Below are 12,212 nucleotides of genomic sequence, written 5' to 3'. Positions count from 1 at the left end.
TCATTCATTAAACCAACCAACCAACATGACCAACCAACCAACCCCCAACCAACGAACGAACCAACCAACCAACACCAACCAGTCAATCAATCAATCAATCAATCACTCACTTACTCACCATGCTCACTCACTCACTCACTCACTCACTCACTCACTCACTCACTCACTCACTCACTCACTCACTCACTCACTCACTCACTCACTCACTCACTCACTCACTCATTCACTCACTCATTCACTCACTCACTCACTCACTCACTCAATCAATCAATCAATCAATCAATCAATCAATCAATCAATCAATCAATCAATCAATCAATCAATCAATCAATCACTCACTCACTCACTCACTCTATCGATCAATCAATCAATCTTTAATTGATTCAACAAATAAGAAACTCGTTTTGGGACTCTAATTATCTAATTATCACCAACAAGTTAAAATGACTTGGATTGACATAAATTGTATATAAAATTACGTAATTTAAACATGTTAAAGGTGATAGATAGTTTCATTAAGAGAGAGAGAATGAAAAAAAAATGAATATGGCAGTATAATCACCAAATAGTGATATAGAGAGAGACGATAGTGCCATACTGCTCCTATAATTATTAAAATCCAAGATAGAAGTATAACATTTTATACGGTGCGCAGGTCGACGTGATGAAGATGATGATTGATGATGTATAATGAAGATGCAAAAAAACTCCAAGATTAATGGAACAAGTTCTGTAATGAAAATAATGTTATATAATTATTAGTGATTGGAGAAGAAGGAATGTTTCCAGGAATATCAGCACATTAAGATTGTATGTTACCTCTGTGATATTATGTGTTAAAATATTCAAAAGCGAAAGTACCCCAGCTTTAAGGGGCAGAATAATCCCTTAGTACTGTTGTAAGTGTACAGGTAGCTTGTCCAGATCTGTAGTTTAAGAAGTTATGTGTATGTCAATCTTTTTAAAGAAAGGGAGGTGTGGTAATAATTACTACTGGGTCCCGTAACACCAAGGTTAGCGATTAATCGCAAGCTTGATTTTCAAGATTGATTGTACATTGTAGTCGATGCAATCAATCGTAGAAAAATGTTCTACGATCATTACTAAGCTTCAGTGGCGTACCTAGGATTTTCCACAGGGGGGGGGGGGCAAATTCGTCCGCCAAAAAAATTGACAAGCAAAAAAATAAATAAAAAAGGTCTTGTCTTCAACCACAAATAAATTCGTACCAGACAAAAAAAAAAAAAAAGTCTTCAAGACTCGTCGGGGGGGGGGGGGGGGGGGGGGGGGGTCAGGGATATGTCCCTTGCATGGGTTGTGACTCTTCCCCCTCTGCCCCCCCCCCGTAGGTACGCTAGTGCTAAGCTTTGTGTTACGGGCCCATGTCTGTTATTTGCCGCCAATTGACTTTATTACCATCCTCCTCCTCGTTCCTATAGTCTTCCAGTTTTATACAAAAAATATTTTTATAGGCTTACATTTCTGTTACTTCTTTAAAATAATTTATTGTAATCACAACACCAACCAACAACCATCATGGTCATTGTTATTCGTCATCTTATTCACCGTCTCATCATCGCTGTTATACCACCGCGGCTTCCAACGTTTACTCACGTAAGTACGTAACGGCGCGCTATCACGTTTTGCGTATACATACGTAAAAAACATTCCCCAAATCTACGAAGTGTTGGATTATGTGACCCAACAATTCGGTGAAATGTTACAATCAATACATGAATCATCACGTAACGTTAACAGAATAAAAGTGAATTGTCATTACTCCCCTGGGGGGGGGGCACTTATATTGACAAGTGGATAACATGAGCGACCAAAAAACACATAAAAAGGATGTCTTTTTCAAGATAGGGCACGTTACGTACGTAATGTAATAAGGGAGTCAAAAACACTAACATAATGAAAAAGGGGTATCTATTTTGCTAGGAAAGCTACGTGTTTAGGGTCAAATTTGCGAGGGTATAGCCCCCCCCCCAAATGTTTTATAAAGGATGCAATTTTTGCCCCAACAGTCAACACTACGTGTATAGAGTACGATTTGCGCGAGGTGTGGGAGCTGGGGCCGTACTTATAACCAATCATGCCAATGATGTACATTAATTAGGTAAAGGTAAGACCGACGACCGACATCCGTGACATAGCAATTAAAATATTGCTGTACTTGTTTAGGGGTTCAATTCAGGAAGAGTATCGTTTTGTTTCCAATACTTGTTAAGGATAGGGTTTCGCCCCGGGTTTCGCACGCCAATTAATACTTGTTAAGGGGTGCATTTTCAGAAATATGAAAAATACTTGTTTAGGTTGCTTTTCGATACCCCATGGTCGCGCATGGTATCCACTCGTCAATGGAAGCGCCCCCCCTCCCGGGCGCGAATTACTCATTGAGAACAGACTAACATCCTCGCACGGTATATGGCCATTCGCAGGGCAGGGGTACTTTGTGAATCAAATCTGAAAACCACAAGGGTTCCATGGGACACGGCCGGAATTTCTCTCGTTTGGCGAAAATGCAAAAATTTACAGAAACACAAATGGCAGGTTACGATCGGATATTAAACATAGGTTACCACTTTGCAAAATTGAAATGATTACAGGAAAGTTTATTTTGTGGGTGCATTTTGGCGTGGGACGTCATAAAAAATCTTTAAAAAAAATTGTGAACAAAAGTGTGTAAAGATTCGTGTCAAAATAAGAGCAAAAACTGTGACTTTTCGTGATTTACCAGTGTACAAATATTAGTGTAATCCCTACTCTTCGTAGATTATAGAGGACACGTTTTTACGAAAGTACTCGAAATGTGATAGTGCACCGTGACGTGATTACACGAGTAAATGTTGCAAGCCTTAAGTTTACCACCACTACCATCACTATCATCCCCAACACCACGACAACCATACTCATGATCATCCTCATCATTGTCATCATCATCATCATCATCGTCATCACTATCATCACTACCACCCCCCACCACCACCACACTGTTAAAATTGTGGTGTTAAAACTGATACCAGTTGGTGTTAATAGAGGACCACACCCTGAGGTGTTAAAATTACACCCTCGAGATTTACCATAAGACCAAATAGTGTAAATGTAACAACCAATGGTGTTGCAATAACACCTATAGGTGTTAAAATAACACTGTCAATTTAACACCGGTGTAAAATAACTGATGTGGTCCTCTATGTACACCGGTTAACACCACAGTTTTTGCTGTGCACCACCACCATCACTACCACCGCCAACACCACCACCACCACTACCATCATCCTCATGTTTATTACCACCACCATCAACATCAAAATAAATACATGCCGAATCTTACCTGTCACCCGTTCTGTTGTTCTAAGCCGCTAAGAATGATATCGATAACAATGGCATAAAACATGATAATAATCACGATAATAATCATGATAATAATACTAACAAAAAGTGATAACGCTGATATAGCAATAACACTGTGATCATCATACCTGCGACAATAATTAGTCTACATGCAAGCACGGATTCATATTTGACACTAATCAATTACCCTATCTTGAGTGACGACTACACATTTTTGTAGACGCCAAACTCTCTGCCAGTCACATAGTGAATCTAGTCTCACTTCTTCAGACTGCATCATATACACTACATGTACGTGAATTGCACAAACGAGGGGTCTGTGCCTGCAGACTAGGTGATGACTACGAGAAAACATAACAAATCTAATACAAATGTTGATAAAAAATGCATAGTAACGGATATGAAAATAACATGAGTCTTATAATAAGGTTATTAATTATTCTAAACATTATTAAAGGGGAAGTCTTCTTCTTCGTCTTCTTTTTCCCTTTTCTTTTTCTTCTCCTTCCTCCTCTTCTTCTACTTCTTATTCTTCCTCTTCATCATTACTGTCATTATCATAATCATTATTATGATTAGTATTGCAATTATCATCATTATTATTATTATCATCATCATCATCATTATTATAGTATATTATCATCATCTGATCATCGTTACTAGTATTGTTATATTGTTGTTGCTGTTGTTACTACTACTACTACTATTATTATTAATATATATTTTTTTTTGGGGGGGCGGGCATGTAAATATATATATTTTGTTAAAAAGGGGCATCCTCTTTTGTATACCCTGGACACGCGACATGTTTCCTTAATTGTTACCTCCATGAATATATATATACTCACTGATTGTTACGGTAAAGGAGCATACGGCTGAGTTTCTTTGAGCGTCAACTGCTGTGTACACGACAGTTGAAGTCCCAGCACTTAACTCGGTCCCAGGATTCAAATTTGGAGCAAAATAGAGCTGCCCAAGAGGAAGTGTGGCCGTAGGGGGCGTCCAACTAACGGCAACCTCAGTCTGTCCAGACGGAAGGGTTTGCTGGATGTTTTCGGGGCAGTTCGAAATCGTTGGTTTGTCTGTAGCACAGAACACAACAGAACGGAAAGAAATGGAAATAATGGAATAGAACGGAATAGAATAGAATGGATAGAACGTATGGAATATGAAGGAAAGAAATGGAACAGAACGGAATGGAATAGAATGAAATGAAATGGAATAGAAGAGAAGAATTGAAAAGTCAGAGAAAAGAAGGGGAAAGGTTTGATTTACAAATATCACTTGCGGTCAAAAGGCCGACTCGGAATTACAAAATTTTACATACGAGGAAAAAAAGCATACATCGATCATCGCAATTTAGAAAGATGCTGTATCAGGGGGGGGGGGGGGGCTTCAGCCCCCTACTTTTTTTTTCCAAAACCGTGTACAAAAACGTAACAAGTGGAATGGCTCTGGCCGTCTCACCTGCATCACGCGATTCAATATAGCAGCAGTGCTGATTTTGAAAACTACTATAACTCGCACAAGATGTTCAGTGATACTTGGTTACTCTTATTTCCACGTTTTATGAACTAGACCAATACACTTATAGAGATATGATGGCAATTCAACAAATACCCCCAACGTGGCCAAAGTTCTTTGACCTTACATGACCTTTGACCTTGATCATGTGACCTGAAACTCGCACAGGATGTTCAGTGATACTTGATTACTCTTATGTCCAAGTTTTATGAACTAGACCAACACACTTTCAAATTTATGGCTGTAATTCAACAAATACCCCAATTTGGCCAAAGTTCATTGACCCTAAATGACCTTTGACCTTGATCATGTGACCTGAAACTTGCACAGGATGTTCAGTAATACTTGATTACTATTATGTCCAAGTTTCATGAATCAGATCCATAAACTTTCAAAGTTATGATGGTAATTCAACAGATACCCCCAATTCGGCCAAAGTTCATTGACCCTAAATGACCTTTGACCTTGGTCATGTGACGTGAAACTCATGCAGGATGTTCAGTGATACTTGATTAACCTTATGTATAAGTTTCATGAACTAGGTTCATATATTTTCTAAGTTATGATGACATTTCAAAAACTTAACCTTAGGTTAAGATTTTGATGTTGATTCCCCCAACATGGTCTAAGTTCATTGACCCTAAATGACCTTTGACCTTGGTCATGTGACATGAAACTCAGGCAGGATGTTCAGTAATACTTGATTAACCTTATGGCCAAGTTTCATGAACTAGGTCCATATACTTTCTAAGTTATGCTGTCATTTCAAAAACTTAACCTCAGGTTAAGATTTGGTGTTGACGCCGCCGCCGCCGTCGCCGTCGGAAAAGCGGCGCCTATAGTCTCACTCTGCTATGCAGGTGAGACAAAAACGGCCATATGATTTTGATTTTTTGCATGCTCAGCCCCCCCCCCCCCACTTTGAAAACCGTTCCGCGGCCCCTGTGTATACCATCATATTTGAAAAAATACATCAAAATTAAATTGTAAACTAAATTCTACTCGATTGCAAATATATCCCTTACCTTTTAAAGATTTTTTTCAATGCAGTTTATTTTTTTTATTAACTTGCTTTCTATTAAATTGCTACTCTTTACGTATTGTCTCAAACAATCCTTTGTTTTTTAGTTGTCGCTTTATCCGTCATTATTCTTGAGTAGTTCATGAACCTATGCTTTGCGCATGAGTGAGAAGTTTCTACTGGTTCTCGATCTCGAGTAAATAACGCTTTATTTTTTTACGAGCCACCCGTACCCCTCTACGCCTCCAAAAACACCATAATGTGGTATCATACAAAGTGGGATAGAAACAAGGCATATAAATGCTGGTATATTGGGGGTATATTACGGTCTAAAACAGATCTTATGAGTTTGGGAAACATTATCGCATACATTTTGTCGTGTATATTGAGAAAATTTTTGTGAAAACGTATTGAAAAGAAAGTGAAAAAGTGGTAGATAGAAAAAAAAATCATGAATACAAAACGGTAGACTACCGCCCAAAACGGTAGATTTAGCAAGTGTGAATCGGGAATGACCATGCCTTTGAATCCACACATCCCGCTATCACACTAAAAAAACAGTAAACTTGTACCTAATATTGAGTAGAAAGGGAACATGCATGTTTGCTGTGTATTTCTTTTTACCCCATATTGGGCTATTTCAACGCAACATGGCGTAAAATTTACAAAATAATTGGTATCTTTTTATCCAAGCAACATGCATGTTCCCATTTTACCCAATATTGGGTAAACCTTTTTTTAGAGTGCAACGATTGAAATATGAATATCATTTCTCATGGCACCATAATTTCAGGCCTGTCTTGGGGGTTTAGTATTATCAGCTATGAAGTCCAAGCAGGGGCGGATTAAAGATCTTCCGAAATGGCGGGGGAGGTCTGACAAACAGCTGAAGTCGAAATAAGGGTCTTCACTCCCGATTTTTTTTATCATTCTCCAGGGGCCGGGTGGCAGGAGGGGGCCTGGGTCCAGCAGTGCACCCCTATCCGTCGGATCCACCACCGAGTCCCAATTTTCTGCTCGCGCTCCGCACTCGCATTATCAATGTGGGAATATACCCCATTACCCATCCTTTTCATGATTCAGAAAACATAAATAAAGTTTCCCGTTTTGAGGTCTGAAATCTCGTTTTTTTCAGCTCGCACTTCGCGCTCGCGTCAATTGCTTAGCTATATACCTACCCGTTCATGATTACAAAAAGTGCTTAGAATGGCAATGTCATTTTTTTTCGCTCGCGCTTCGCGCTCGTATTATTTAATTGTTGAAAGATCGTCTTCATGGCTAACTGAAAGCAGCCCGTAACAGGTCATTTTAAGATAACCTGGGCTTGGATAAAAAAATTATACTCATGCTTCGCGCTCGCAGGGATAATCTAGTTACATACGCATCTTGTTTAGGATCACAAACATTGCCCAGAATGTTCAATTTCCAGGACAAAATACACGAAATAAAAAAATAGCTCGCGCTTCGCGCTCGCACTATTTAAATACGGCTATGAGATTATCACATGTTTATGTAGTTTTATAAGAATAAAGCTAAATAGTGTCTGTATAGGACTAACCCCTTTAAAGAAAGAAAAAAAATCTACTTTGAGCGGCCGATCGGGGAAAAGGTGGGTGAAAAAAAACCCATTTCGAGCCCCCCCCCCTATTGACGAAGGCTGGATCCATCCCTGTCATCTGCATTTCATACTCACCAGTCGTGACTTCAACTGTAAACGTACAGACAGCAGCCTGCGGGACTGCGAAGGCTGTAGCAACAACAGTTGTGTCACCAACCGGAAACATAGACCCTGACTCTTTAGAAGAGTAGATCTTCGGCGTCACAGAAAAACCAGAGGTCTGCAGCTCAGGCCAGGTCACAGTCGCCGATTCTCCGGTACCGGCATGCTTGACGATCTTATCAGATGGACAGTTTGTAATGCTCGGTGTGGCTGCGGAGAATGGCAAAGGGGAGCGTAAAAAAAGTGTTGTGATTTCAACTGCACTCGATATTTGGCTCCTTTAATGAATGATTAATGTAATTACACTAGTGAATTTATTTTTTAAATGATGATACATGTTTTTCCTCTAATATGCGTTAACCGTACAATTTAATAGTCTATTGTTTGAATGATGCTTGTCAGTTATGATCTATAGAGAACATCGTTTCGATAGGCCTTAGCCTAGCTGCAGACCATTTAAAAAGTAGCCCATCCATATAGGCCTACGTTTGGGTACGACCCCCCCCCCCCTCAGTGTTATTTAGGGTACATCTAGGCCTATATATGCTCGTTCCCTCCATTTGTAATCACCCCCTATCTCATGTCTGCCAAAATTTCTGAATACCCCTTTTCGCGGGCTGTTCCTGCCCTGGAGACCCCCTTAAATCCGGAACACTGCTCATGTACCCCCCCTATCTCAGGTGAGCTCTCATTCCAACCCCCCATCTCTGGACACCCCCCCCCCCTTCATCTCAGGTAAGCTGTCATTACAATAGATAGAGGTTCCCTGATGTCATGATGGAGGACAAAACAATAGCAAAACCATGAAAACAATGACTTTTCAGTCTGATGCACAGGGTTTTATCGTTTCTCCTCCATTATGGCTGCTTGTGGGAACTCTCTATACCTTAGGAAAGCTTTTGATGTTCAAAATGAGATCTCAGAACTCAATGCAGTCATAAGAAACCCCCCAAAAATGAGAATCTCATGACATAAATGTTTGTTAATGGTAAGTCCTGTTAATAGCAGTGTCAGCATTTGTTACTTTCCGTTATCACTTGTAAACAGAATCACAATGGGATAACATCAATACCCGGGGATGTTATCTCTCTTGCAGATTTCGAGAAGTCCGTACTATCGAGTCGATCGTGGGGGACTATGTTTTTAACTTTCAAAATGAAATAATCCTGAATGTGCTTTCAACATTAGCAGGAATTTCAGGAATTTGATCAATGTTTGTATGATATTCAAGATATTTTATAACCCCCTTTTCAAATTTCTCAGGAGTCCAAAGAGAGAGAGAAAGAAAAAAAAAACACCCCTTTTTAAAAAGAAATCTCCGGGTGAAAAGTCAAAAACACCCCTTTTTTTTACAATTAGCAGGTCGGACTTGTCCTCGCGAAAAAGGACCCCTTTACCGTACATTTTGGGAATACACATGCGGTCCCTCCGACCCCGGAGTGGAAGGGGGGGGGGGGGGGGAGGTACGAATAGATAAAAGCGCGAAGCATATTCTCTATTCTGCATCTTAGAGGACAAGTCCACCCCAACAAAAATTGATTTGAATAAAAAGAGAAAAATCCATCAAACATAACACTGAAAATTTCATCAAAATCGGATGTAAAATAAGAAAGTTATGACATTTTAAAGTTTTGCTTAATTTCATAAAGCAGTTATATGCACATCCTGATCGGTATGCAAATTAGGAGACTGATGACGTCATTCACTCACTCTTTCTTTTGTATTTTATTGTATGAAACATGAAATATTCTAATTTTCTCCCGATTGTCAAGTGAAACAACGATTTATTCCCCCTGAACATGTGGAATAAGCATTGTTCAATACAATACGGTTCAGTCAAGTCGGTCCTTATTGTCAAATCTGTAAAAAATGAAATATTATATTATTCAAACAATAAAAAACAAAATAAATAGTGAGGGACATCATCGACTGTCTCATTTGCATGTCACCGAGTTGTGCATATCAATGTTTGTGAAAAATAAAACTTTAAACTGTCATAACTTTCTTATTTATACATCCGATTTTGATGAAATTTTCAGTGTTATGCTAGTTTGATTTTCTCGATTTATTCAAATCAATGGGGTGGACTTGACCTTTAAAGACGCTCGACTAAAAATGGAGCCATCAATATCTGTTCCGGCTATTTGAATTGTGCATATGGGAACTATAGAACCCGGGGGGGAAATCCATTCATAGTTATCAATGGTAACTGAATATCGGGTCCGTATCTCCCACATCAGGATTGCATCCTCGCATCATCACTCCCTATAGGATTCCCCCACATTTTTCTGATAATCTTCAACAATTCAAATAAAAATGATTAAGATCTAAATACAATTCCAGTATGCAAGATCACGTGCAATTCTCAACCGATCTGAATTCATTTCAAATTCACGAGATTAAGTTATAATCGATTTGGGTACTCGGGGTTTCTAAGTCCGGAACCTTTAATAAAAAGGCCATTCTTACCTATCGTTGGGTCCGGTGCAGGAGCAGGTGCCGGAGCTGGTTGTGGAGCAGGTGCCGGAGCGGGTTGGGGAGCAGGTGCCGGAGCGGGTTGAGGAGCAGGTCCCAGGGGTGGTTGTGGAACAGGTCCCAGGGGTGGTTGTGGAACAGGTGCCGGAGCGGGTTGTGGAGCAGGTGCCGGAGCTGGTTGTGGAGCAGGTGCCGGAGCGGGTTGTGGAGCAGGTGCCGGAGCGGGTTGTGGAGCAGGTGCCGGAGCGGGTTGTGGAGCAGGTGCTGGAGCAGATTGTGGAGCAGGTGCCGGAGCAGGTTGTGGGGCGGGTGCAGGGGCTGGAGCAGGTTGTGGAGCAGGCACGGGAGCAGGTGCCGGAGCGGGTTGTGGAGCAGGTGCCGGAGCGGGTTGTGGAGCAGGTGCTGGAGCAGATTGTGGAGCAGGTGCTGGAGCAGATTGTGGGGCGGGTGCAGGGGCTGGAGCAGGTTGTGGAGCAGGCACGGGAGCAGGTGCCGGAGCGGGTTGTGGAGCAGGTGCCGGAGCGGGTTGTGGAGCAGGTGCTGGAGCAGATTGTGGAGCAGGTGCTGGAGCAGATTGTGGGGCGGGTGCAGGGGCTGGAGCAGGTTGTGGAGCAGGTGCCGGAGCTGGTTGTGGAGCAGGTGCCGGAGCGGGTTGTGGAGCAGGTGCCGGAGCGGGTTGTGGAGCAGGTGCTGGAGCAGATTGTGGAGCAGGTGCTGGAGCAGATTGTGGGGCGGGTGCAGGGGCTGGAGCAGGTTGTGGAGCAGGTGCCGGAGCTGGTTGTGGAGCAGGTGCCGGAGCGGGTTGTGGAGCAGGTGCCGGAGCGGGTTGTGGAGCAGGTGCCGGAGCGGGTTGTGGAACAGGTGCTGGAGTAGATTGTGGAGCAGGTGCCGGAGCAGGTTGTGGGGCGGGTGCAGGGGCTGGAGCAGGTTGTGGAGCAGGCACGGGAGCAGGTGCCGGAGCGGGTTGTGGAGCAGGTGCTGGAGCAGATTGTGGGGCGGGTGCAGGTGCCGGAGCGGGTTGTGGAGCAGGTGCCGGAGCTGGTTGTGGAGCAGGTGCCGGAGCGGGTTGTGGAGCAGGTGCCGGAGCGGGTTGTGGAGCAGGTGCCGGAGCGGGTTGAGGAGCAGGTGCTGGAGCAGATTGTGGAGCAGGTGCCGGAACAGGTTGTGGGGCGGGTGCAGGGGCTGGAGCAGGTTGTGGAGCAGGCACGGGAGCAGGTTGTGGAGCAGTTTGCGAAGCAGGTGCAGGAGCTGGTTGTGGAGCGGGTTGTGGAGCAGGTGCGGGAGCGGGTTGTGGAGCAGGTGCCGGAGCGGGTTGTGGAGCAGGCCGTTCTCCAGATCCCGAAGAAGATCCGGAAGAAGATCCAGAAGAAGATCCAGAGGAAGATCTAGAAGAACTGCTGCTGACCTCCCCACAAGCCAGTATCATCAACGCCAAAAATGAGATAAACAGCTTCATACTGCTTCACAGGATAGCTCTATACTTCAGAACGTCAAGATAAACGTGTCTGGTGCAAGACACTAGCTAGTGTACTGGTATCCATTGAAATGATCATATTTATATTATCGCCCGGAAGGTTTATTAATGAATTAAAACAAAAATAAATATGTAACAATTTAGGATATATAAACAAGGAATTTGCTGGAAAAAATAAAACAATAACGATAATAATCACAAATTGGCCGTTCAGGTGCAAAGGCCAACCGAATCAATTGTTTATGATTAAACTTACACATTGATAAAAATAAAAGTAATAATGATCGAAAGTTGTAATAATAGTGATAAAAAACCCAGCAAGACCTTCTGTGATGAATTATTTTCTGCATGAAAGACGCAGACTAGTCAAGTTATATCATTAGATGGATAAAACAATAGTGAGCCTTATGGTAATGTTGACAAAAATCTGGCATTCAGATGACAATGGCCCAATGGTTTAAGGTCGTAATTAAAACACCAAACGCTTGTTCAATGTAAGGTATGCATCAGTAATCACAGAAAAATGAAAGTGAGAAATACCAGTTACCCTCATGATCCCCATCTTACTCCGTACACTGATGTCACCAGTCTGGTCCAGATGAAAGTCTGACGTGAAGAGTTTTTTTTTGCATCAGGGGACA

The 12,212-nt window shown here is 42.1% G+C and overlaps 1 protein-coding gene across 1 annotated transcript; it reads right to left on the bottom strand.

The window, feature by feature from the left end:
- Positions 1-463: 463 nt before the first annotated feature.
- LOC135154854 (uncharacterized) lies at positions 464-11,650 on the bottom strand. The gene is made up of 5 exons (XM_064103058.1): positions 10,092-11,650; positions 7,596-7,832; positions 4,206-4,439; positions 3,338-3,365; positions 464-730 (listed from the first exon to the last, which is right to left on the bottom strand). The coding sequence occupies exons 1-4, from the start codon at positions 11,551-11,553 to the stop codon at positions 3,358-3,360; spliced, it is 1,941 nt and encodes a 646-aa protein (XP_063959128.1). The 5' UTR covers positions 11,554-11,650; the 3' UTR covers positions 464-730; positions 3,338-3,357.
- Positions 11,651-12,212: the final 562 nt, after the last annotated feature.

Source organism: Lytechinus pictus, chromosome 8 (genome assembly GCF_037042905.1).
Source record: "Lytechinus pictus isolate F3 Inbred chromosome 8, Lp3.0, whole genome shotgun sequence".
NCBI lineage: Eukaryota > Metazoa > Echinodermata > Echinoidea > Temnopleuroida > Toxopneustidae > Lytechinus > Lytechinus pictus.
This window is presented reverse-complemented; position numbering and strand designations above follow the sequence as displayed.